Here is a 27,191-nt window from a genome sequence, read left to right as displayed (position 1 = left end):
GGATGGCTTGTTATCACGTAGTAATTTAAAGAAAGACTATTAAACGTGATAAATTCTAAAGCGATTATTAGCGTTATGTTCATCTTTGCCTTAGATTTAATCAGCTGCTCGTAACGTTCATGATAGTAAACAATCATTTGCACGACAATCCCTGCATGCATGCATAATTCACGTGGCGTGTACGTGCAGAAAACGACGAGGCCAATTGGAAACATTTTATATCGTTTTTTTAGTATTTTTTATGTTGCTATCATTGATGCCGGAAAACAGCGCTGCCCAACGGGATGATTTTTGACGTCGCGAATTCACTTCATATTTACCAATAGTGAGCTACCTTGAATCTAGCCGCGTTTTGAATAGATTATATTTAAATTCGCTTTTTAAAAGCCGCTAATGTGATATTATTAACATAAACACCTTCTTGACGTAGTCTAAAGAAGAATAAATTTATCGAAGTTGTATCGAAGTCAATTCTATGCGCACTAGATATTGCATTTCTACCTTTCTTTATTTTTTACTCCTGACAAACTGATTGGAAAATCAAAGTCCAAAATTCAGTGTCGGTTGTTTCAAAGCAAGGGGATGTTTTTGCTTATACCGCTCTTCAAATTAAATTTAAGATTAATTCAAGATGGCGTCGCTTTGTGCGAGTAAGTGAATTATGCTGGAAACCCAAAACCAATTAACAAAAATATCAGTTGTCAATTTTTATTGCTAATATAAGCAAGTTCGTCATTGAGTAACGCGTATGTACATAATTTCAGCCAAGTTAGTTAACATAAAAGGATAGACCTTTTGCTTACATTTTCACCGTTATTTTCAAGGTAACGTAATGTAAAAGTCATATTTGTCCATTGCAAGAACGAAAAAATAAACATCGCGTCTTTTTAACACAACTATTTCAATATCAAAATACCCAATAATGACTTCCGTAGGATCGCTTATTATGGATAGCAGACGAGACATGATAAAGCCATGCAGTTATTATTTTTTTCCCAATCAAATATTTTTTCCCATTATCCATTAGTTTAGTTCCCAGGCTCTTGGTCTGACCACACATCCTGTGCGATCGACCATAAGGTAATGAAATGGGCTCTGCTGGTAACCGTATGGTGATTCACAGCACGATAAACCGGGTAGCATACTTGTTGGATGAGATACACTGTAAATGCCATCGGATAAACCAGCGGTAGGCGACGTTTTGTCATAGGGGACATAATAGAGGGGGTACCACGGTGTAATTAAAGGTGATTTCCACAGGAAATTGCCCGATGATGTGACCGGACTGATGGGACTTGCATCACTGTCGAAAAAGACACCCGAATCTCGGCTTGGACTTTGCTTTATCGACTCTTGGTTTTCATCGAAGCTCGATGTTGAGCTTGCAGAGCAACTGTGATATTTCCTGTTTTTTGCGAATTTCTCGCCGTCCTTCGTGCTCGTTTCAAACACTCCAGATGTCGTATCGGTCTTAAGATCCTCGGGTCGTTTTCGTTTGAGCAAGGTCGAGGTTACATTCGCTTCGTCATTGCACTTGTCAGCATTAAAATTTGCCCGCTCATCATTTTTCTTGAGAATCGCGTCGATTGTGAAGCACGTCAGCGCTTTTTGCTCGCTCGCCGTCGTTTTGTTTATCGAGTTTGTAAGCTTGTTTTCAATTTCCACTGTTTTGCATTCGACAGGCGTTCCTGTCCCATTGTCTGATCCATATCTTCTTTCACGAAGCAAATCCGTGTCGGCTTTAACAAAGCGTTCGTGATTTGGGTTAAGTACGTCTTGATTGCCCCGACGTGGTGTAAGACACTCGCCTACATCATTTCTATACCCACTGCGTACTTCTGGGGTAATCACTTCCTCAAAACAACGTTTAGGGTCATGAAATTTCGCTTCTCCCCCGAACTTGTGTTCCTAAAATGGTACGAAGGAAAAATGAAGCGCTGATCGTCTGATATACGATGACAGCCGTACGCATAAGTAATTTTTACAAGCCAAAGGTCAAATGATAAGCATTGAAACAGGTCAGTTAGATGTTATTGGCAAAACAAGCTGTGATGTTGACATAACTAGATATAAAATCGCAGCGTAATGCTCAGATCTTACGAGTGGGATAAATTATCATAGCGTCAACAATATAAATGTTCATTAACGCGTTGCGTGCAGTCTTATATTATAGGGATATGTTGCAAGCCTTATCATTGTCAATGAGCTTAAATGTTCCCCGAAGGCTGAAACGTTGAAAACAGTTTTAAAGGTTTGTTTCAAATGTAAGATTGATGAGCATGATTTAAAAAAATATAAAGTGATGATCGTGCAATATAAGACAAAATCTTTTACTTAGCGCTAGAACTATAGTAGATGCTCATTCATTTTGTGTCGTTAGAAACGCAGAGTTAAATTGAATATGCCAATTACCTTGTCCTTGGGGTCTACATCTGTGAGCATTCTCGTCGTTTGGCCATCATTGAAATTGCTGGCCCGTACAGAATCGCTAGAAGATGTTTTGGTTCTTTGTCTGAAAAGGCAAAGTTTTGACAAATAAGATTCGGAAATTGCTGCGATACACTCATTGTTTTCATGATGAAATCTTCCAGAATTATCGGTCATTTACGACCACCCGCGGCAACGGACACAACACGAGTTCAATTTTGTGTTTACGTCGCCAGATATGAAACATTGCCCTTCGCAACAACGTTTATAAAGCGACTAAAATATGTCCTTACCGCAGCTGAAATTGCTGGAACAGTCGCTCATCCAATATATTATTTTCCGGCTCCCATGTATTATATCTAAAACGAAACGATAACAAAACAATCCAATAACAAATTCTCACAAAATGCATGCGTATTTATATCGGGACTATATGTATATTTACATTATGCGTATTCATGTATATATCAGTACAAAAGTACTCAAGTTTTAATACATACTTGCTTGAATATCCCAGCCATTTAACTAAGTACTCACGACGTCCCTGAAGGAAGATAAACAATTTAAGCGTTTAGGGCGATGTAAAGATGTAATATTCTCGCTAAATATCGTCTTACCTTTCTGATACGTTTCTTAAGCAGCCGTTCCGCAGCGAATATGCCTTGGTCGTCTCTCTCCTCCATTGCACAAGCAAGTCTGGCTTAATTTAAGTCGCAAACAGACGTGAGCGGGCTAATATAACAAAGGCACAAGGATATGACGTCATTAAGCGTTTAGGTGTTTTATGAGTGGGTAGGTAAGCGTTTACGTTATTAAAACAGAAGGCAAACTAAAACGAACGAAATTCCACGTAGGCACGTCAATTGTGTCCACAATAGCCACAAATATGACACATAATTTTCTATATTCTCTACCTACACTTCGCCCTTCGGCAAGCAATTATTTCATACGCTATATATATATTGACCACAGTATTGTAAAAGCATATATTTAGCTTTAATGTAGTCATTACTTACTTCCTTGCCCTTTAATGCGGGAATTTTTTTCCTAATACAGTTCCTTGTAGCATACTATAATTACACTTACAGCATACCCTATATCTGTCGTCTTTTGTAGGTTTTTATTTATGTGCTCAGTGTCTTCAGTCTGAAATGTTACGTGCATGTATATTATATGATTTTTCACAAGAGCAATATGGCAGCGCTGAGGGCCCACACGTAATTTATGACATCTTTTCGTCTTAGAAATGAACTTAGATTAAAGTTGCATGAGCAACTTGAGTCGACTCGTAGGCGGCCGAGAGTGAAATCGTAAGCGGACAAGAAAAAGCTGTTTTATATTATGAGCTATTAGCGACTATATGAAACTCACTTCTGAACTATACAAGTAGACTGCCATGTACAATATTTCGTGTATGACAATAATAAACTATATTTGTACAAAATACCATATATAGTTACACCGGTATATAACTTTTGATCTATATTTATAGTTCATCAAAAATTTCTAAATTGATCAATGGCTTTTACGGCTATATATGCACGCTGTAAGTCTTGTTGGCTTGGATTTCATAGCAACGATCGATGTACCAAAACAACTCTTGATTTATCAAAAGATCAACGGGCAAAGATATATACGGATGAAATCTTCAATACCTTATTAGATTGCAATCGCTGCCTATATTCATTTGACTAGCATGCATTCTGCTGTATATACAATAATACAAACAGTACAAACTTCTAGTTCGATCGCTTAAACGCGCTATTTTAGAAGTTTGTAACAATTTCCACTTTTATACTTGATTATACACATGATTATACACAATTGATACTTTGTAGAGGATTCTTTAGAATGATTTTTTCACTGTTCTTAAACCTGCCAATTTGTTCCTAACTCATTATCATAATGGCCACACATGGCGGCTTTGCGATATCCTATATTCAGGTTTAAAGATGCTCCGAATTGCTTAAAATTAGCGATCATGCGATAAAAAACTTAGACACTTGACAGCATTAATATATATATACTTGTATATATAATACATCATACAAGCAGTATTCTGAATGGGAACTGAATTTGAATCCGCGCATGGAGGCTTGAATGATGAGATCATTGTTCATTCTTGACCGATTTGATTTTCTGAAGTTCTCTAATCTCTATATAGGTTCTCTCTAGTGTGCTCTCTTACTCTCTATACGTGCGAGGTTCGAGACAAGGTTTCGAAAATCCGGTTTCCCTTTCTCGATCTATAATTATAGTATAACTATCGATTTATTAATCGCTATATCATGTTTATAGATATGATGTCATTCCCTATAGCTGCGTGTAAACCTATATATATATAAGAGTTGTATTCTAGTGTTGCATAATTGTTACTCTGCGAGCGATGCATGAACCGTTTCATCATTTGAACCATTTTAAAGTTTCAATAAAAGACAATCGTTTGAACCAAAGTCTCAATAAAACTAAAAGCAAGAACCAAATTTTTGAATGACTGCGTTTTTATATACTTCGAATTCAGTTCGCGGAGAAGTGAGAGCACACATTATGTGAGCAACTGCCGCTATACTTGTGCTTCGAATGCGGTTCAGGCTGCACGATTGCGTCATATTTCTTTGTATATACCGGACTAACTATATATTCTATAATGACCGCACATGTCAATGGCTGTGGGCGAAACAATCATTTATAAAAAAATAAAGTGAAGCTTAAGATCAACATGACATGCATCGTCACGTAGTATTCGCACTTTTTAAAATCTTTTTATAGTTCACGATATATATATCGTATAATCGCACAATATTGTATAGAATATATATAGATATAAATAGATAGATATAGATATGTTTCATAGGTTGTAGTATATCACATGCGTATATATACCTTGCTGTATGAAATGGCCAAGCGGATCTGGAGCAATCGAAAAAACTACATCTTACTAGAACTTATAAGGCTCTCCATTAAAAAGCTTTCCAGCATGCCATGAATGATAGCAATGCATGATATTTTGAATAACTTTGAAAGGCAAATTATCACCGCAAATTGTCGTCTTGTTTTACAACTCATATTAATATATATCTTCGCGGTTTACAAGATGCTGTTTTTCGGAGCAAGTTTAATTCTTCCCCATACCATAATGAACATCACCTAATTCAGAAAATCTAGAACCGAGAGAAAAATGCTTTCTTACCGAACCTTATTCAAGCTGGACCGTTAAACTATACATATACGTAGTTCCTCAGAAAGACCCAATGGCTTAGTATCGCGTGATCTCTTGGTTTTTTCGATTCGGTCTCCGGAAGTTGGCTACGTTTTTAATATTTTCTGTTGTTAAAAGAGCTTGTGCATTATCAGATCAGCGCAACACATTTATATAGTGATTAAAATAAAGGATTTGGTTGGATATTTTACTTTTCTTTAATTGGTATGACAGGAAGATAATCGCTATATAATCGCCTTGAAGTTGCCCATCCTATGGGAAAAGAAATGGAGTGCCAACAAATAACAGGGGCTGTTTGCAAGCTTAAGCTGAAGGCTAGAAGCGCGTCCAAGTGCTTGAAAAATGATAAAATTGTAGATGTTGACCAAACAGTGAATAGAAAGAAACATCACTTCAAGTAGAAAGGACTTTTGCTAAAAGACTGGAAGCGCTATCCGATTTAGTGATTTGCAAACTGAATGCCTTGAAAAGTGATAAAATTGTATATGTTGACCTATAACAATTAATGAATAGAAAGAAACACACTTCAAGACTAGAAAGGTCAGTTCAAATTGCATCAAACTATACGAAATGTTTTGGATTGAAAAACCCACTATCCGGTGAAGCGCTCTCTGGTCTTCGTACAACCGCCTCTTGGATTTCGGTTTCTCATATACATGCATGCATGCATGAGTTACTCGTAGAATTCATTACATGCATATATACATGTGTATCAGTAACGAATTAAGACAAGTATAGCGGCTACAACCTCGTACCCATGCAGGACCTGTAGAAGTCTAACAGTGAAATTATATTTTAACCATAAAGGCTGGTTTCCATTCAGGAAAATTATCCTTCTGGCCGGATCGGACAGTATGGTTTCTTTTCAATCTTTTGTGCATAAGACAAAGTTTTAGTTGATAAAGCATAATGCTTGGATAAAGGAATCTATTCTGTCCGATACTGTCCGGAGGATAATTTCCCTGACTGGCAACCAGCCTTATATAATTGTTATAATTTAAATATAATCTGTCGGTTTAAAATAATGAATATGACTAATTTGAATTTCATGACTATATTTTTAGCACAATGTATATAGACTCATGACTCATCATGTTCAGTAAAACTGCTAGTTCTATTCTGTCATGGCCATTCAATGTCGTGCTTACTGCTTCGCCTTAGTCGTTGTTTACATCGGTATTCGACCTGAGAAATCGGCTTAGATTCTTCAGAAGATCGGCTCAACGGCAGCCAAGCAGTTCGAAAAGTCAATAAATTGCGAAAGCATTACAAAATCAAATTCGAGAAATTCACATGACCGGGTTGTACAATCATGTGAGGGACGTGTCATTGATCACATGTGAAACACATGCGACTTCTGCCATTCACTATGCCTGCACAAATGAGTGCATAGCCGTCTTTATAAATTGAGAGAATTCCTCGAAGTTTAAAGCCTCCAAACCTCCAAATTTTAAAGCCATGCATTGCCATATAATTTAATTCAGCCATTGGCGTTGGCGCGGCATAATGTAAAAACTGTATCATTATTGAGAGCTTGAGACCGACTTTACATGCAATTTGAAAGCATAAATTTGTATACTCGAGTTACAAGCATTTTCACTGATTTATGAATCAAACATTTGATGTCTAAATTTTGTGGCTTGATGAAATTTACTGATTGCGGGTTGAAAACATGCTGTATTTTTTTACTTAGCTATATAAACATCACCTTTAGCTTTGATAAGGAATAATTTCGTAATAGTCTAATAGATAGAACAATCAAAAGCGTATAGCCAACCTGATAATGTAATAAGCCCCGCGATTAACTACACTCACTTGATTTATTGGCACGACACGGCGAAAATGGGTACCCGTAACCATTTCATGTGTGCTTGGTCTTTGTTTTGGTAGCCTGAACACTTATAAAACTGGGCACGGGTACCAATTTTGGCCGTGCTGTGCCTATAAATTGAGTGTAGACTGCATGTGTAGTGTAAACGGAGCTTTAGTCCCGCTATGCAAATTTTCGGTCATGCATTTTATTTATTCATTCTTTTGTTAGAAATTCATTGTTTTTATATTAAATTCATGGAGACCAAAATATTAGCTGTATATATACAGCGGCACCAATTAAATCGTCCGGCTGACTATGCTATACCGCTATAAGAACAATGTTTTCATGAAACACACTCCCTGAGACAGGATTCGAATTTCTCGATCAACAATCTTCATCATCTTAGAAATTCTTTGATGATATCTAGAAGACACTGTTTATAACAACTTCAGTTGCTTCTGGACGCGGAAGTGCGGAGGAGGCCAGCCTATCATGTTTAACAATTAGGGAGAGTAAGTTGCTGCATGACAACAAACCAATTTCGGTTAAATAATGGTTTTTATTTGTTTATACTGTTTATAAGTACTAAGTGCCTGTCATCTCAAATAATTCTGGATAATTCAGTATACCCAAAAGCCTTGACGTTTAACACTTCTAACATTGTAGTTAATTTCGTGGTTGTTATTCGGTTTATTTTGTGGTAGATTTGAAATAGTCCGGTTGTGAAATTGTCTTTGCTTTCTGTACTCAAGTCGGTCGTTGCTGACTACACAAACCCATAATTCTACAAGTATATATATACATCATCCACCTTTACATTTGCGAATAATTCATGGCACGACCATTACGAATGAATGGGAACCAGGTATATTTTTACAACAGAAAACGCGGCTATAGCGCTATTATATATCGCAGTCAAGTATAAAGCCCTGTTTTCATATGTGGTGATTTATCGGCCGATATTGTGTATACTGTCGGTACTCGGTAGTCATAAATGCCATGTCTAATGGAAGAAAATCAACTTTATTGATCACCGATGATGGATAATGTAAAATATCGATGAATTACGAAATATGAAACATGTAGTCTTAAGCACTGTATAAACGGTATATAAAAACACTAAATATGAAAATCAAATTTGTTTATTCTTCCGCGGTTTATCTTATAGTTTAAACACTTTAAATACAAAGATTTAACGGATTTAAACCATAGTCTCTATACACCATTTTACCATTGGGTCGCCTGGCTAAACTCCCTATATTCTGGTCGGGTGGCGGTAAGTTGGGCGAAAATCCCCACATAAATATGGATTAACTAACTAATCATGCATACGCTTTATTTATCCAAACAATATATAGAAGCTTCGATCTTCGCCTACTCACACAAACAATTTTGTTTCCTAGTCATGAAAGGTAAGGGCACTGTTCCGGGCTCGTTGGGGGGCATGGTTTCGATTCCTGCATTGCAACAGATCTGAATTGTTTTTCGCTTCGGTCCCATGCTGTCATCCATGTTTGTAAACATTCTATAATCTTTCGATCTTTTAACGAGACAAACTTAGTTTAACTGGATTGTATTATTATTATTGTTTCTCTATAAAACTTACTATATTCAATATAAATGTTCATATATATACGGATAATTTTATCGAGAGCCATTGTTAAACCGGGACAAATTTCAAGAGCAAAATACCAGAAGTTCATGTCTGCGAGTCAACTTTCGCTTCCCGTTTCTTTGACTGAGAATTTCCTGTACATTTATTCCGGTTCGTGGATTTGGATAAATTTATCCGCAAATATATCTTTAGTAATCTATTCTTGTTGTCAGTTTCATATTTGTTTGCGGAAAGTTTTGGTTTGACAGAATTTTATTAAAATGAATAGACTAAATAGGATTCCGTTCATCGAAGTACTTAATTCTAACGCGGTAAAAGGTACTTAGCGAGTAAAATTTTCCTAAAATAACGGACATTACTTGAAAGCAACGGCCAATATAGTTCTAATACGAAACAAAAATGGTCGTGTACCACCTTTTGGGGATTATCATTAGCTTTATTTATTTTTTTGTATTTTGGTTTTGAATAATAGTGCCTAAAGTTTTTCTTCGTGCCTGCCTATTAAAAATAAATGGAAATTTGCTGCGCTGATTCGTAAAACATTGCTTTTTAACTGACACTTATATGAAAAAGTGTGGGAAATTGAAGTTCTAATTTAGGCCTCAACTGACTGTAAATAATAAATGTAATAAAACCTGGAACGCTAAATCCGATAGTTAAGCGCTATACTTGCATGGTTGAAACAAAAACCATGTTTTTTTAAACATTAGCAAATGATTGTATTTTAAATGGTCAGTTACTAACTCCAAGATAATTAGTACGTATTAATTACTTGAGTTCACTGGCAGATTGTCGTCCCTGGGACTCCGAAATAGGACGCGGTTCTCGCGTCGTGAATAATTCCCGCGCAGTGTTCCCGCGTCGAGAATAAATCCTGAATTGTAGTGATTATAGCCATTCGTTGGTGAATTTTTGCTCAACGCCGCATAAAATCTTCCATCGTTTTACAGTGTAAAATCATGTCGGGTAAAAGAAGTATCATTCAAAGGAAACACTCTCACGAATGTGGAGTTCCTGAAAAGAGATCAAAGCGGCAAACTGACAAACTTGCTGGAAAGAAACCTTATGAATGTGATGTTTGTAAGAAGATATTTACACGATCTACGGGGCTTGTAATCCATAGTAGAATACACACTGGCGAAAAACCTTATGAATGTGATGTTTGTTACAAGGCATTTAGACATGCTAAAACCCTTAAAGTTCATAAGAGGACACATACTGGAGAGAAACCTTATGAATGCGATGTTTGTAAGAAGATATTTGCACGATCTGCGGGGCTTGTAGTTCACAAGAGAATACACACTGGCGAGAAACCTTATGAATGTGATGTTTGTAACAAGAGATTTAGACAAAGTGGGGGGCTTGTACTGCATAGTAGAATACACACTGGCGAGAAACCTTATGAATGTGATGTTTGTAACAAGAGATTTAGACAAAGTGGGGGGCTTGTACTGCATAGTAGAATACACACTGGCGAGAAACCTTATGAATGTGATGTTTGTTACAAGAGATTTAGACATACTAGAACCCTTAAAGTTCATAAGAGGACACATACTGGAGAGAAAACGTATGAATGCGATGTTTGTAAGAAGATATTTACACGATCTACGGGGCTTGTAGCTCACAAGAGAATACACACTGGCGAGAAACCATATGAATGTGATGTTTGTAACAAGAGATTTAGATACACTACAAACCTTATAGTTCATAAGAGGACACACACTAGAGAGAAGCACAGAAAGGGTCATTTGTTGTGCAAAAGTTGCAATAAAGAGATTGACCAGCCACAAGATTTGCTGGATTATTTTGTTAAAGACGAAAACATTGGATACTGTACTTGTAGTATTTGCAAAAAGCAGCATTCAGATTTCATGCAATTAGTGCAACATATAGCGAAGGAACATGGCAAGGATGGAAAATATCAATGTGCTCTTTGTCAAGAACTTGAATCAACAACACCAACTGGTGTCGGATATATATGTTGTATCTGTGATGTTGTGTTTGATGTTCCCAGAGAACTTGAAGACCACATGATTGCTCACAATAATGAGGGCTGACTATGTTTTATTGCTGCTTTTAGTTATTCATGTTATATGAGCAAGCTAAAACATTAGATTTATACAATAATACAGGGTTAGAGACAGACTTTCCTTTGCTTGTACACATATCGAAAATGCTGCCAATGTTTGCAGCAAACTCTGTTTCAGATTTTGTTGGGTGTTTTTCACAAGCCTTCAATTATTTGCATGGCCAAATTACATTATTATTATCAACAAACATTAATTTGTTCTATTTACCCAAATTTGCAATTCATAATAGTTAAAGGCTTGTTATTTGTTAAAATAAATGGCTACATTTGTTATGTTAATAATGACATTGCTAAGTTTTTTTGAACTTTGAAAATGACCATAAATCAATCTGATGAACTTAGTTGTCAAAGCATACATTAATAGACAAAAAAATATTTGTTAATTATCACAAGAATTTATAGGGAATTAATAAAAATCTTGGCAAGTTTTTGGCGTCTGATTGGCTAATTTATACTTCATATATCTGCGTTAATGAGTTAGAACTTAGAAAAGCTCATTTGACATTTGTTCCAAAATATTCTTTAAGTGGAAGCTGTAGCTAATTTTCCTCATTGTTGACTTAGGTTGTAATGCCATGCAGGGCAGAATTTAGTACTCAATTTGGATTAAGGTTATTTTATCTTATTTTGTGTTTCTCTCGTGTTAATAACCACTACAATTAACTGCTACATCAAGATTTTGCTGAACTCCTATTAGTTTTTATATACAACTTTTGTTGAGAATGAGTGACATTGATCTGGTAGAAACTGGCAGTGGGTCAGATGATGATAAAGATGTGCCCACATTGCCGGCTGATACGTTGGCCATTTTAGAAGACTTTTATAGAGAACAAAATAAGAAACATCAAAACGAAGAGCAAGGTGATATAGGAGAAGACTGGGTAAGAGCATTAATATGTCATATTTTTTCATCAGAAAACTATTACAGTAGCTCTTAATTGTCCTCATATAATTCCCACCCATGTTACCCATGGGCCCATTATAGCCCAATACCTATAACAGGGTTAGTAAGTTACTGAATAAATAAGCCAAACATTGTTATTGGTTGCCCTTTGATTTAAATGAAAAAAACAAATGTTATGTTAGTAATATTTGGCTTATCCAAAGAATCTACCAACCCTGACCTGTATATAACCCAGGTTTGGGAGCTGGCCAGTGTGCCCCTCAGTGTACATGACCATATATTGATATTTCAAAAGCAAAGCTGCTCAAATCTAGTTTTTTTTTACAAAGATTCAACAAAAATAATTATGTAAAGTCAGTACCGCTTCATTATAGGTTTTGACTTTCACAATTCCTAAATACTAATGCTACAATATACCATGCACACTATAATTTACATTAATTTCTTGATTTCAAACAACAAGCACATATAATAATTCAACAATTATTGTTAATTCATTTATCATCAGCAACTCAGTCAATTCTGGTATGATGATCATACAGCCACAACTTTAGCAGAAGAGGTCCTGAAAGCTAGTAACAATGGAAGGTATGCCATTGAGGGCCCGCAGAGCTTATTAGAGAGGGAGGGAGCCCTTCAATGCATGGCAAAGGAATATTATAATTGCCCTTACCAACCAGTCTTGAGGGTTGGAGGCCCAGCTCAAATTATGACTGGAATTCCCTGAGAAGAATTTCAATTTTTCCATATTCTCCTAAATGCTCAGTCCCAATTCTCTGGGACCTGTCTTGGAGGTAAAATATTTGTCCACAGTGCAGCACAATTTCCTTGACAGTTGTTCTCAAAATATTTTTGTTCCTGAACATTGATAGTAAGAACAATCAATTTCTGATAGAATTAATAATTATAATAACTTTGCATAGTGGAACGTACTAAATGGTCACCAGACTGACTGCTTCACTGGTTGTGCATGTATTTTTGTTAAAAACTACCTCCCCCCGTCCAATGAAGAAACCAAGCTTGTAGACTTTGGGTACGAATGTGCTAAAGTCTGAAGTTTTTTTATTTTCCTTGCAGAATCTGCTGTTTGTGCGCGCCGACTCTTTACAAAAAACTTCGTCAACTTAGGCCAGACAGCTGTGAAATATTCCTCTTCGAATTTGACAAACGTTTCGCTGTTTTTGGACAAGACTTCGTGTATTATGACTATAATGATCCTTTGGGCATCCCTTTTCGTATTTCCAAGAATTCGTTCGATTTTGTCTTCGCCGATCCGCCATTTTTAACCGAAGAATGTTTTACTAAAGTTGCGAAAACGGTGGAATATTTAATGAAAGAAAAACTTATGTTTTGCACAGGTTAGTTATTAATGTTATCTCTTATTTACTACAGCGTAAAACTAAGAATTTTTCTCCTCTGACTTGAAAAAAGTGTCTAGTAGAATATATTTATAGGTGTATAACCCAGCTAGCGCTATACTCACTGCGATTGGCCCATTCCCAGTCACGTGTCTTTAGATAATTGCGATATTTCATGTTTCCCGCCCTAGCAACACGTGAGAAGTTGTTGCCCGCTTAGAAAAACAAAATGGCGACGAAAATTTGTAAACAATACATTTCAAAAATTAATAAAAAATCCGTAATCGGTAAAAAAACTGCTGTAATCGATCCAAGCAACATTTTTTCAATTGTGTAACCAACAATTTGTATTTCCCGCCCATGCCGCGCATCAGCGAATTACGTAACGCTGCCGGGCCAGCCCGCGCCATGTGAAAATAAACTGACCCGGTAAAGTGAGCTAGCCAGGCTCATATAAACAGGGCCTGATTGAGAGAAGAATACACCAAAAAGACTGAAATGCGATTCTCGCAGAGATAAAAAAGTCAGGTTTCTGAATTACAAGTTGAATTTACTGCCGTGTGAATATTCATTTGTCTATTTTTCTGTTGTGTTCCTCATTGCTTTTTGCTTATAACAAATCTTCTAATGAATAATATTTTTCCTTGGAAAATAGGGGCTTTTGTTTTTCGTTAAATCTCAATTTTTTTGTACTGCTTCATACGGACTGCTCTCGTAGCCAATCAGATTGCAGAAAAAATCTAAAATAAATCTAAAATATGATTTCCGACCGCAAGAAAAATAAATATGTTGTTTTCCTGCTAATCGTCGATAGTAAAACCATTATACTTGAACCAAAATATAGGACCATTATGTACATTCGTTTATCTTCGGCCATCGTATTGTCATGCATGTATTTACCTTTTATAGGTTTACGGATGCAAGATACGGTGGAAAAAATGTTTGATGCAAAACCATGCCAGTTCATTCCTCAACATAAAAACAATTTGATGAATGCTTTCAGATGTTATACAAACTATGACTGTAAACTAAACTAAATAAATAAACTGACTAAAAATATAAACTGAACTAAATATTTTAGTATTCTATACGCGAAACACAAAGTAATTTTTAGTTTCCGTAAGTTCAAATCATAGGCGTGCGAGAAGGCGCGAATGATTTCAGGAAAATCCGAATTTCCGGACTCATTATCATTACTAATTCTAACCAATACTAATTCCAAACAATATTCCGCATCGATTGACGGTTTTCGATTACTTTTGATTTTGGAAGCATGTTACAAGCAATTTTTGACTGTATTTGCAGCAAATAATATATAATTACATAACATTAATATTCAACAAATGTAACAGTAAACGCACACAATTAGAAGACATTGTCTTCTCTATTGGTAGGTTTCACGTATTGTTTTCATAGTGATTTGAGTGGGGGTCAACCGTAATTGTTCGACCCTTATGCTGAACAGGAGTGGGCAAATGATACGAAATTGCGTATATTTGCACAAAGCCAACACATACAGTGAACAATTAACTCACTGGCCGTCACTCCAATTTACTCTGTCTTGTTTTCGACGTCATTATGACGTCACATGAAACCCAAGAATTGTTGTAAATACAATCACAATTTATTTGAAGCTTCTGAAAAATCTGAACGACCAATTTTTTTTGTTTATGAAGTCATAATCTTGAAAACCTTGAGCGTTTAACGATTTGCACAAGATCGGAACTCGGTCACGCAGTTCCCTGGGAAAAAATTGGAAGAGCATTAATTGCCTTTACTGATGGATCATTTCAGAAGGACCATGTCATGCTTGTTCGGGATCATGTTAAAGGTCCACGAAATATTGCTTTTTTTAGAGAAATGTCTTTTTACATGAGACTCACACAGAATTGCTTCGAAAAAGTCCGAAAAATTCCACTCAGCCTCTGCACTCACAATTTACCCTAGGGGGGAATAGCAGCCTTTCGAGACTTCTTACATATGACAAAACTGACTGGGATTTGAACTAAACCATGCAGGTCAAATGGGCGGGCACAGTTGCGCAATCCTATAACAGGACTTTTGTTTTATTTAGGTCGGTAGTGGAGCAAGCATTAATGATTTGCTTTTTTTCTTGGGTTTTTCACTTGACAAAGGACAAAATGTCTTGGGTACTTCATCGATGGTTCGTTTTATTTGGAATTTCATTTCTGGTTCTGAAAGGTGAGATTTAAAGCCCGATTTACACAGGCAAATTCTTTCTTGCAAATTTAATAAGACAAATATATATTCAACCGTCAGTGAGAAATTCGTGATAAATTTGTTAAGAGAAAAGCATACATTCAGACAAAGTTCCATGCAAATTTTTCATGTCAAAGAAGATTTTGCTTGTGTGAAAATAGCTAATATCGTTTTGCGCAAAAAGCTAGGTTGCATTGAAAATATTATAAACTATATAAAGCTCATAAAAGCATTGAAATTCAATCTACCATTGTCTGAGACATAACATGTAGATTTGGTTTCAATATGCAAACATAAGATTGTATTGTTCAAAATATGTTGTTAAAACAGTTATGTGATTTACGGCTCGTTTTTAATTGAATGTCTTTTTATGTTCGCAGATTGTCGCTGTTTTTTTATCAGACATACTACTTCTGGAAAGTGTATCGCAGCTGGAAACCCAGTTTGGAACGATAGTCATGCAACTCGATATTGGGCTGAGCTGTTTATTAATTGCTTAAACGTTACTGCACAATTCCGATATTTTTGGGATACAGAAGTGGTGCATAACATTGCGAGGAATGGGACGGTTATGTTTCTCAGCGGTGGGAATTACCAACATCGCATGCTCGTTTATGACTCCGCAGAGATTACAGGTTTTGAAAGCGATCCCAGACATCGTATGAAACAAAAATCGGCTGGTTCACTTTATTTTTACGATAACAACGTAAACTCGTGCGCTCAGCCTGATGCCAATGACAGATACATTATGCAGAAGAAGAATGGTTGCAACGATACAGAAGAACAACAAAAGTTCACTTTCGGTAAGAAAAGAAAGATCAAACCATTTTCTCTTGCACAGATCCCGCACGCATACATTTATAAAATGTATCTGCCTTTAATGCAAAAATTTTGAACTTTAATTATTTGATTGATTTAAAAGGCTACTATGGCAAATAGCTTGTTTTTGTTAAAAAATACAGGAATTTTATGGCGTTAGTAATCATCACCGGCTTCCAGCACCCTATATGTTATCAAAATGGACTGTTCTTACAGTTATTTTATCACACACCTTTATATGACGGAAATCAGAAATGTAATAATTAATTGTTAAAATAAAGACGGCGACCCTATACATAGTTAATCTCCATTGTTAGGTTCAGTGACACAGTTCGGCGACAAAATGAAAGATGTTCATTGTTCTCCAATACAACGTATGGTGATCCACAAAGCTCATTATGGTGATTTTAACAATGGCGGAACATTCAATTTCAGTGCAACTATTGATAAGAATTGTAGTCGACTGGCAAGTTGTCGAGTGAAATCTCTTTGTGGTGGAAACAGATCTTGTGAACTGACTATTGACAATAATTTACTGTCATCACAATATTGTCCTGATACAACAAAAGAACTTTACATCGAGTACACTTGTGTGGATAACTATATCAACCCCATAACAACAGGTATTATAAATTCATAGATGGATAAATCTCCCGCGCGCCATTTTTTATGTTCGCGCGCTTCCTGGTCCGAGTACTTGGCGCGAGACAAAGCCAGGACACAGCAGAGTCCAAAAATTGCTTTTTGTAATTTGGATATGAATTTAATAAAAAAAAACTCCCAACAATGTTTAATAGATTAGTACCAATATATTTTGATAAGTGTAAACTTGTTACGTTAAATTTTTCAGTTCCCAATATAAGATTATCAAAGTCACCTAACGAAGGGTTCATTGAAATAAAGAATGGTTCAATATGGAGAAAAGTTAAAGATGAAATATGGGACAAAACTCGTGAAAAATCGCTTTGTCAGCGCTTGGGATTTAATGGGGCAGTGGGGAACGTTGTTAAAACTAAAGGAATCGAAAAAGATCAGGAAATTGCTAGTGGTGACCTTTGTTATGATGCATCACTGAACAATGCATGCTGTGTCCATCTTTATCCTTCTACGACAACGTCGACCGTTGATGCGCCATATGTGACATGTGAGTAGGATTTTGCGAACCATATTTCGTCCATTTCAACCGAACGAACACGATATGACGATTAATAATATTAATAAACATAACATTTTGGTCTTGTTCAACGTGCCAACTTTCATAGAAGTTCTCTTTATTTAAGGTAAGTTATGGGCGGATGAATTATTACAAAACAAAACTAAATTTCCGGACACGATATTTTCTGGAAGTGGTTCAACTGACAACACCAAGTACAAAGAAGCGAGGTTTTCTAACGATGGTTGGTGTCCAACAGAGTCTGGAGACAAATATCTTCAAATCGATTTTCAAAACGAATATCACATAACACGAGTTATGGTTATGGGTGATAAAAATCAAACAAAGTGGAGTAGGTCATATTCTCTGAAATACAGTTATAATGAAAGTTTGGTAGAACGTAGTGGTGAAATACGGGTAAGTAGACACGAATACTTTCAAGAAAAGATTCTTGAAAGCCTTTATAATAAGTCTATATTGAAGATATAAATTGAAAATCTATATTGAATATATTATAATTATTTAGTGTGTAGTAAATAAAACCTAAGCGGCGATTCATTTTGTAGATAAAAGGGAACTTGAACGGCTACCAACTATCAACTACTGACGTTGATTTATACTACGTAAGATATGTTAAGATTCAATCAATTGGAATTAATACAGATTTCTGTCTAAGAATAGAAATATGTGGGGAAGGTGAGGTTTTACTAACTATCATGTGCTGCACCCCAGCAACATAATTTTCATTAGGTTGTAGCAACTTGTAAAAGCTGCTATTTTTGACTGATAAGGCCCCGCGAATCCATGGTCCACATTTATTTCATTATTTTCCAGGTCAGATGCCAGCTCCGGTACGAAAGATTGTCGCTAAGCCATCGTTTCATTCGGTGCATCTTTCCTGGACCACACCAGCGCCCAACGTTTCTTCTCATATTACACATTTCATCATTTATTTAAACGGCACACAAGTGGATAGAATATCTCGCTCGCGTCATGCAAATAAGTACACTCTCCGAGGTCTGAAACCTAATACTTATTATCAAGTCGGCATAAAAACACTGGATGAATATTCTAAAGAGTCCAGGACAGTTCACAAAAGCGTTAGAACTAAAAGAGCCGGTAAGAATACCAAATTCTGATTTCTGTAAAGAGGACACCAGCCTTGTAGGAATACTCAATTCAAATACCTCAATTCAATTCAATTCAATTCAGTTCAAATGCAAATACACATGCAACGCAATTTAGATTAGCCTTAGGCGATAGCAAATGTTTGCACGGAATTCATGTGACTGTGGATATTTTTTAAACTCTGACCCTGTTTAAGAGGGATTCCTCTGATGAGGTCTGAGCCTGTGGTTTAACAGCATCAAGTAATGTTGTACTACCGAAATTGTTCACACTTGTCAATTGAACAATACTGTTCAAAATAAATTGGTGTTACAAAATTGTTAAATGTTGAGAACAACTCTAAACATTGTGGGCCGCATCATGACAATGTTTAATTGTGATCAATCTTTGCATAAACTTGATCGTTATTAGCTAGTCGTGCAGTTGCTCTGACTCTGGGGCTGGTGGACCAGCTGTAATTTTCTTTCTCGCGTTCTTCAGGGTTTTTTCTAAGGCATACTCAATCAGGAAAGTGTGTTGCAGCTGAAACTCCCGCCTTTGGAGTAAATGAATACGCGAGCCGTTATTATGCTGAAATGGTCATCAACTGTTTGAGTGATACTGCGCTATTCCGTTACCTCGACAACAAATTGTTGCATAACATCCAGACGGAAGGGAACGTCATATATATATATGGTCATTACAGCGATCGCTTGATTTTATATGACGCCAAAAATCAGGTTGGGAGTGACTTGGCAAACGATAAGAAACATCGTATAAAACAAACAACTGGAGGATCTTTATTACTGTACGAGGTAAATGATTGTGTTCAACCTGGTGTGCACTATATTGACGTGAAAAATACCCCATGCGACGACACAGCAAAACAAAAGTTTACTTTTGGTAAGTATACATATAGATTTCTTGCCCTTTTTAGTAAAACGTTTCCATGTACATATGCCTGCAGTTGAAGATATTCAAGTTTTTAGGTTTTCTAAATCAGTAATACCCGACCTAATTATAATCTATCTATTTTTAATACCCCCACTTTTTTGACCCAGTTCTTATCTCTCGCTAAAGATCGAGTTTAAATTTAAGGATAAACATAGAGAATAAGATATGTGGTAGAGTAGTGACGATATTGGTACCATGCTGCATGCAAAATATTAGGTTCAGTGACACAGTACGGCGACAAAATGAAAGATGTTCATTGTTCTCCAATACAACGTATGGTGATCCACAAAGCTCATTATGGTGATTTTAATAATGGCGGGACATTCAATGTCAGTGCAACTATTGATAAGAATTGTAGTCGACTGACAAGTTGTCAGGTGAAAACTCTTTGTGGTGGAAACAGATCTTGTGAACTGACCATTGACAATAATTTACTGTCATCACAATATTGTCCTGATACTACAAAAGAACTTTACATCGAGTACACTTGTGTGGATAAATATACGTATACCCAATAACAACAGGTATTAATGGTTATTAAATCGTTTTCTTCTTGTGTTTGGAAATATATTGTTGGAAATGAAGCTTCTGGCTATCGATCATTTCAGTATACAACCATGCTCAATACTTGTCCTATTTCAGCTTTGAATATAAGGTTATCGATGACACCCAACGAAGGTTTCATTGAGATAAAGAATGGTTCAATATGGAGAAAAGTAAAAGAAGAAATCTGGGACACAACCCGCGAAAAGTCTCTGTGTCAGCACTTGGGATTTATTGGGAGAGAAGGAAGCGTCGTTAAGACAAAAGGAATCGAAAAAGATCAGGAAATTGCAAGTGGCGACGTTTTTTTTTATGATGCATCTCTGAACGATAGATGCAGTGTCCATCTTTATCCTTCTACGACAACGTCGACCATTGATGCGCCATATGTGACATGTGAGTAGGATTTTTGTGAATCCATTTAGTCCATTTCAACGAACACGATATGGCAAATCGCATATAACATGACATTTTGGTCTAGTTCAGGATGTCAACTTTGAATAAAGCTCTTCTTTGCTTTAGGTAAGATATGTAAGAATGCGTTATTACAAAACCAAACTAAATTTCCAGACACAGTATTTTCTGGAGGTGGTTCCACTAACAAGACCATGTACAAAGAAGCGAGGTTTTCTAGCGATGGTTGGTGTCCAACAGAGTCTGGAGACAAATATCTTCAGATCGACCTTCAAAACGAATATCACATAACGCAAGTTCTGGTTATGGGTGATAAAAATCAGACAAAATGGAGTAGGTCATATTCTCTGAAATATAGTTATAATGAGAGTTTGGTGGAGGATAACAGTTCAGTATGGGTATGTACAGAAATACTTCCAAAATAAAATTCGTCAAAGCTTCTTGATTGAATGTATTGATTATACGTATTTGAATATATTATGATTATTTAGTGTGCAGTTAAAAGGAGATCTGAAACAGGATTCGCTTTTTAGATAAAAGGAAACCTGAACGGCTACCAACTATTAACTACAGCCGTTGATATGTACAATGTAAGATATGTTAAGATTCAATCAACTGAAAACACAGCCTTTTGTTTTAGGATTGAAATATGTGGAGAAGGTGAGGCTTTACTAACTAGCATAGTAGCATATCATTATTTAGTTTGATTTAATATCAGCATCACGCTCGTACAAAAAAACTGAATAACACGGAACAATAAAGTATTCACTCTTTTGTACAAGTGAATAAAAATTTATGACTGATATGTCTCCATGCATACGTGCTTTAAATTTCTTTTTCAGGTCAGATGCCAGCTCCGGTACGAAAGATTGTCGCTAAGCCATCGTTTCATTCGGTGCATCTTTCCTGGACCACACCAGCGCCCAACGTTTCTTCTCATATTACGCATTTCATCATTTATTTAAACGGCACACAAGTGGATAGAATATCTCGCTCGCGTCATGCAAATAAGTACACTCTTCGAGGTCTGAAACCTAATACTTATTATCAAGTTGCCATAAAAACACTGGATGGATACTCGAGAGAGTCCAAAACAGTTCACAGAAGCGTTAAAACTAAAAGAGCCGGTAAGAATTACAAAGTAAAGAGGACGTTTATCGCTAGGGCGATTTTTTTGCTGAAATGATTCCCTTTGTTGAAAATGCATCAGTCTTGTGGGAATGCACAAATATGAAATATCAATCATTAACATAGCCAGCCTGATGCTAAAATTTTGATGACAGCCAGGCAGGCTGTCAGTTTATGCTAAAATGTTGATGTTCATTGACTGTAAAAACAATTATACATTTTTCAGTAAAGCGCGATTATAATAACTTAGAATTGCATAGATAGCTTAATTGCCAAGTACTTTGCCAGACTTACTACGCTAGTGGATAGAATTCTTACTCTAAAGTAGCTGTAGCCGAGAAAAACTACTTGTAAAAATTTGGTATGGTTTTGTTCGTGGTTAGTGTGGTTCATTAGACTGAAGGAGAATTCCTAGAAATCTCCACGACTAGCATTTCAATGCCATGGTCATTGGCTAGTAGATTCAATCATTGCATCATCACTCCCTTCTATGCACAAGGACGTCTATATCCAGCGCTAATTGTGTCTTTTCGCGTTTTCAAGGTTTTTTTCTCAGGCATACTCAATCAGGAAAATGTATTGCAGCCGAAACACGTACACTTTGCGATGATGGAAACGGGACCTGGTATTGGGTCGAAATGGTCACCAACTGCTTGAGTGATACTGCGCTGTTCCGTTATAACGATAACAAACTGTTGCATAATATTGAGACGGAAGGGAACGTCGTGTCTGATTATGGTCATAACAGTGATCGTTTGTTTATATATCACGGCAAAAATCAGGTTTGGAGAGATTGGGCGAACAGAACTAGATATTGTATAAAGCAAACAACTGGAAGATCTTTATTACTGTACGAAGTGAATGACTGTGTCCAGCCTGGCGTGCACTATGTTGACGTGAAAAATACCTCATGCGACGACACATTAGAACAAAAGTTTACATTTGGTAAGATGTTTTACAACAGTGGTTGTGTATATAGGTTTCCACGCTCAGATTTTCACCGTGAAGGATAAACGAGCATTCACAGGTTATCTATCTTTCTCACTAACAAATCGTAATTATGACCATTTTTGCAGATCTAATGTTCCCTTTTTTGGTCGACCTTTGCTCCATATTCTTGCACAATAGTGCTAAAAATCGAATTAAGTTAACAATAAGCATATGCATGTCTATATGGTAGTGTTTACGTATTGCTACGATTCGATGCTGTCTTGGCGATCTTAGGTTCAGTGACACAGTACGGCGACAAAATGAAAGATGTTCATTGTTCTCCAATACAACGTATGGTGATCCACAAAGCTCATTATGGTGATTTTAACAATGGCGGAACATTCAATTTCAGTGCAACTATTGATAAGAATTGTAGTCGACTGGCAAGTTGTCTGGTGAAATCTCTTTGTGGTGGAAACAGATCTTGTGAACTGACCATTGACAATAATTTACTGTCATCACAATATTGTCCAGATACTACAAAAGAACTTTACATCGAGTACACTTGTGTGGATAACTATACCAACCCTATTAAAGCAGGTGTGGTGTATTTTATAAATTTATTTTCAGCGATAAAGTGAACTGGAGCTTATAACAATGTTTTGTGGCTTCATACCAAAGTTTTTTAAAAAATACGTGTTTCATTTTCAGCTCCTAATATAAGATTATCAAAGTCACCGAGCGAAGGTTTCGTTGAAATAAAAGATGGCTCAATATGGAGAAAAGTTAAAGAAGAAATATGGGACAAATCCCGTGAAACTTCGCTGTGTCTGCATTTGGGATTTAATGGGGCAGTAGGGAACGTTGCTAACAACAAAGGAATTGAGAAAGATCAGGAAATTGCTAGCGGTGATCTTTGTTATGATACTTCTGAGAACGATAGATGCTGTGTCCATCTTTATCCTTCTACGACAAAGTCAACCATTGATGCTCCCTATGTAACATGTGAGTTGGATTTTATTGAAGTTCCAGATAGAATTGATAATATTGATCATGATTGATCAGATAATAATTACTGTTTTCACTTAAGGTAAGTTATGGGCGGATGGATTGTTACAAAACAAAACTAAATTTCCAGACACGATATTTTCTGGAAGTGGTTCAACTGATAAGACCATGTACAAAGAAGCGAGGTTTTCTAGCGATGGTTGGTGTCCAACAGAGTCTGGAGACAAATATCTTCAGATCGACCTTCAAAACGAATATCACATAACACGAGTTGTGGTTATAGGTGATAAAAATCAAACAAAGTGGAGCGGGTCATACTCACTTAAATACAGTCATAATGAAAGTATGTTGGATGGTAGTACTAAAATACAGGTAAACGCAGAGGATTTAATCCGAGAACGCATTCTGAAAACCTTGTTTTCCCATATGTTCTGGAAAACACATCTTATAAACTCGAAATCTGAGTTGGTGTCATTTCAAACCAATGTGATTCTCTACCATTTGGTTGTCTTGTATTTACAAGATGTTGTTTTTGGGAGCATTTTTTCATAGCAAGTCCATTCTCTTCCATTCAATTAGACTAAATCCATTAGACTAAACGTTTCGATTAATTACCGTGGTTTTTCATAAATATATAGTTTTAGTGCTTGTTGATTAGAAAAGCAATACTTCAAAACCCCTCTCTTTTCAGATAAAAGGAAACCTTAAAAGCTATCAACCATCGACTACGGAAGTTGATATTTACAACGTGGGATATGTTAGGGTAGAATCCGTTGGAAAGACTGACTTTTGTCTGAGATTAGAGCTCTGTGGAGAAGGTAAGGCATGATTACCATTGCTTGCTGACATTTTTTGAACAAAAAAGGTCAATTCAACAAAACGAACTCCTTCTTTCAGTTCAATCCTTGGCACCTGTGCAAAATGTTGTTGCAAAACCATCTAATTTCTCTGTTTATCTGTCGTGGACAATACCACCACCTGCGGCATCCACTTACATCACACATTTTATCATTTATCTGAACGGCACAGAGCTCAATAGAATATCGCGTGCAGATTACGGAAATCAATACGTTCTTCGAGGCCTCAAACCCTACACAAATTATGTTGTTGGCATAAAGACACAGGATGGTTATTCAATGACTACTCAGCCAATAATTTATCAAAATTTCAAGACCAAGGAAGCTGGTATTCATAACGGCAAAAAATACTGGTGTTTTATTTTGAATTTTTCAACCGAGGACCCTAACTCTGTTTTTATTCTTTACCGTACTAGTTCCAAGTGGACCTCCACGCAGTGTTGTGATTGAATCTCGCAGCATCAATTCGCTCGAAATTTCTTGGAAAGCTCCTGATAAAGTTGTTTGTAACGGTGAGCTGACGGGATATCAGATTTGCTATTCCACCAACGAGAATGATAAAAGTCCGACCTGCTCAAATGTGGAATTTTTTTCTGACTTATCATACGCTATTTTGAATCTTCTGCCCTCAACGAAGTATTTCGTGGCAGTTTCAGCTTGCACAAAAGTTGGTTTTGGAATCAAGAGCTTAGAAATCAGTGAAATAACAAATGGAGGTAAAGGGAATTTAAAAGGAGAAATATTTAGCACAGCAGAAGAACTGCTTTTTGCATAATTTGATCAATTGTGAAACACGTTACCTATCTCCTGCAGAAACTAGTAAAATGTTTTGTTTTATGTGATGTCATTTATAGAGTCTATTAACCCAGTTGTAATATCTCACTCGAGTCTCAGATTAACGATACCTAAGACAGCGGGGTATATAAGGTATGTGTATTTTGACTGTCATGTAGTGAATGTAAGCACGTCTGCAGGTATAATACCAATTATATTTCATTCCCATTCAGAGAGGTAATGATTATTGTGCAAAGAACCACAAATCGTCCAGCACCAAGAGAAGACGACGATACCAACAAACTCAAACTTTGCCAGGAAAACAATCAAGATCGCTACGTTGCTGCGTATTTGAGAGCAGAACTTCTACCTTTATCGTTCGTGATTGGCGATGACAAGGAATATAACTCTGAAAACGTGACATACGTTAACCACTACCTTCAGGGTAACACAAGTTACAGGGTGTTCGTGAGATTTTTTGAAAGTGAGGTACTGAACTGAATGTATTCTACATGTTAATAAATGATAAAACTAGACCCAGTTATAATTCCACAATTCATAGGGTCTGCGGTAGATCCTTAATTGGGAAGGGGGTATACACATAGCTATATTCGTATTAACAGACCGTAAAAACAATCAATTTGAAAAGAAACTAACAATACAAAACACGAATGTATGAATATTAGCAACCACCCAAATTAAGATTCTTCCGTAGTCCCTGATTTATCATATTATTCGTCTAGAAATCTTACTACTCTACAGAATGGAGCAACAGTGTAAGGACAATGGTTACACCAGGTTAGAAATCATGAATATAATGTAACAATAGATCGTTGGTTAGCACTATGCATACGTATGGACTGTGGATGAAGTTGTTTCAATTGTTACTATACAAATTTCATTACTTCTAATCATATTGGATTTGGAGCATTTAAAGTGGAAGTCAATTCCGTATGTAAACAAACGGTTTGTTTGCAAATTTCAAGCCAAGCAGATAAATTTTAAATCTGTTTTTAGCCGTTTTTTTGAACCATACTGTTTTTGCCCAATCCAGCAAGAAAGAGGCTCCTATGGCTATGGATCTTCTTATACCGGTTGTTATTTTGGCTGTATGTTTCGTGCTTTCACTGGGTGTAAACTTCTACCAACATCGTCTTCTTCGAAAAAAAAATAGAGTGAGCAATAGGTATCAAACCTCAAGACATACGAATATAAACGATGTTATTGACGAAATTGAGCACAACGAGGCAGCTGCACTGGAGACAGGCGAAGGACCGGAATCATCATTGACTTACACGTCTTTGAAAAAGACAGAGAACCTGGAAACGTTTATCAGGCACTGCAACCTCCTTGCACCATTGATGATCGAAGGCGTTTTCATTCAGTGGAATTTCAAAATCCTGTCTTCAATTCAGATTTTAGTTGAGATTGATTCATTTTATATGGAATTTCTTGAGATATCGTAGCCATTTTTATTGATATAGTCGTTCATGTACATATATAGTACGTGGAAATTTCCACAACCAAGTTTTTTTTTGACACAAGGCCTTCACTCCAGAGCCGAAGGCTCGATAGTTCTTTGTCCTTTATTTTTTGTAATTCCGATCCCTGAAGGCAACTATATGTGAATAAATTGTGGAAAGTCTGATTTCACCGTGTTTTTAGTAGATTGACTTTTAATCTGTGATCTTTATCAGGACTAGAAAAAAAACCTGATGGTTATTTTGCCGCCATCTATAAAACCAATGTGATTTAAGTGATTTGGAAAATGCCCTAATTGTGCGTAATAGTCAGTTGGTGCGTGAGTTCCAATAGCTCATTTGTTCTAAAGTATTCTTTAAGTGGAAGCTGTAGGCTA

The 27,191-nt window shown here is 36.4% G+C and overlaps 3 protein-coding genes across 7 annotated transcripts; 2 read left to right on the top strand and 1 right to left on the bottom strand.

Annotated features, from left to right (window-relative positions):
• Positions 1-701: 701 nt before the first annotated feature.
• On the bottom strand, positions 702-3,163 carry LOC114536205. The gene is made up of 5 exons (XM_028557529.1): positions 3,045-3,163; positions 2,928-2,971; positions 2,721-2,786; positions 2,413-2,512; positions 702-1,908 (listed from the first exon to the last, which is right to left on the bottom strand). The coding sequence occupies exons 1-5, from the start codon at positions 3,108-3,110 to the stop codon at positions 1,024-1,026; spliced, it is 1,161 nt and encodes a 386-aa protein (XP_028413330.1). The 5' UTR covers positions 3,111-3,163; the 3' UTR covers positions 702-1,023.
• Positions 2,174-11,417, top strand: LOC114536206 (zinc finger protein 239-like). 2 transcript variants are annotated; one of them, XM_028557531.1, is made up of 2 exons: positions 2,174-2,251; positions 10,026-11,417. In XM_028557531.1, the coding sequence occupies exon 2, from the start codon at positions 10,035-10,037 to the stop codon at positions 11,130-11,132; it is 1,098 nt and encodes a 365-aa protein (XP_028413332.1). In that variant the 5' UTR covers positions 2,174-2,251; positions 10,026-10,034; the 3' UTR covers positions 11,133-11,417. The 2 variants fall into 2 exon arrangements, with proteins under 2 accessions (XP_028413332.1, XP_028413331.1); XM_028557530.1 differs by lacking the exon at positions 2,174-2,251 and adding an exon at positions 7,722-7,972.
• A 318-nt stretch (positions 11,418-11,735) lies between these two features.
• LOC114536208 lies at positions 11,736-26,946 on the top strand. Of its 4 annotated transcripts, XM_028557534.1 has the most exons (22): positions 11,736-12,045; positions 12,577-12,656; positions 13,146-13,426; positions 15,501-15,628; positions 16,027-16,449; positions 16,783-17,088; positions 17,316-17,609; positions 20,745-21,034; positions 21,170-21,296; positions 21,479-21,763; positions 22,308-22,709; positions 22,989-23,294; positions 23,406-23,699; positions 23,785-24,074; positions 24,394-24,520; positions 24,600-24,887; positions 24,976-25,071; positions 25,210-25,275; positions 25,414-25,486; positions 25,567-25,822; positions 26,077-26,131; positions 26,351-26,946. In XM_028557534.1, exons 4-22 carry the CDS (start codon positions 15,523-15,525, stop codon positions 26,797-26,799), a joined length of 4,533 nt encoding a protein of 1,510 aa, XP_028413335.1. In that variant the 5' UTR covers positions 11,736-12,045; positions 12,577-12,656; positions 13,146-13,426; positions 15,501-15,522; the 3' UTR covers positions 26,800-26,946. The 4 variants fall into 4 exon arrangements, with proteins under 4 accessions (XP_028413335.1, XP_028413333.1, XP_028413334.1 ...); XM_028557532.1 differs by having other exon boundaries at positions 24,976-25,275; XM_028557533.1 differs by lacking the exons at positions 11,736-12,045; positions 12,577-12,656; positions 13,146-13,426 and adding an exon at positions 15,189-15,257 and having other exon boundaries at positions 24,976-25,275.
• The last annotated feature ends 245 nt before the right edge of the window (positions 26,947-27,191 follow it).

This window comes from Dendronephthya gigantea, unplaced genomic scaffold (genome assembly GCF_004324835.1).
Source record: "Dendronephthya gigantea isolate DGI-Jeju-01 unplaced genomic scaffold, DenGig_1.0 000132F, whole genome shotgun sequence".
Taxonomy (NCBI): Eukaryota; Metazoa; Cnidaria; class Anthozoa; order Malacalcyonacea; family Nephtheidae; genus Dendronephthya; species Dendronephthya gigantea.
Note: the sequence above shows the minus strand (reverse complement) of the source record. Positions and strands in the feature narration are given on the sequence as shown.

Coding starts and splice junctions, on each gene's coding strand:
- LOC114536208 (XM_028557532.1), top strand. CDS start 15,523: ATGATTTGCTTTTTTTCTTGGGTTTTTCACTTGACAAAGGACAAAATG. Junction 21,764..22,307: donor CGTTAAAACTAAAAGAGCCG/GTAAGAATTACA, acceptor CGCGTTTTCAAG/GTTTTTTTCTCAGGCATACT. Junction 22,710..22,988: donor AGAACAAAAGTTTACATTTG/GTAAGATGTTTT, acceptor TGGCGATCTTAG/GTTCAGTGACACAGTACGGC.
- LOC114536205 (XM_028557529.1), bottom strand. CDS start 3,110: ATGGAGGAGAGAGACGACCAAGGCATATTCGCTGCGGAACGGCTGCTT. Junction 2,513..2,720: donor TTCCAGCAATTTCAGCTGCG/GTAAGGACATAT, acceptor TTGCCTTTTCAG/ACAAAGAACCAAAACATCTT. Junction 1,909..2,412: donor ATGTAGACCCCAAGGACAAG/GTAATTGGCATA, acceptor GTACCATTTTAG/GAACACAAGTTCGGGGGAGA.
- LOC114536206 (XM_028557531.1), top strand. CDS start 10,035: ATGTCGGGTAAAAGAAGTATCATTCAAAGGAAACACTCTCACGAATGT.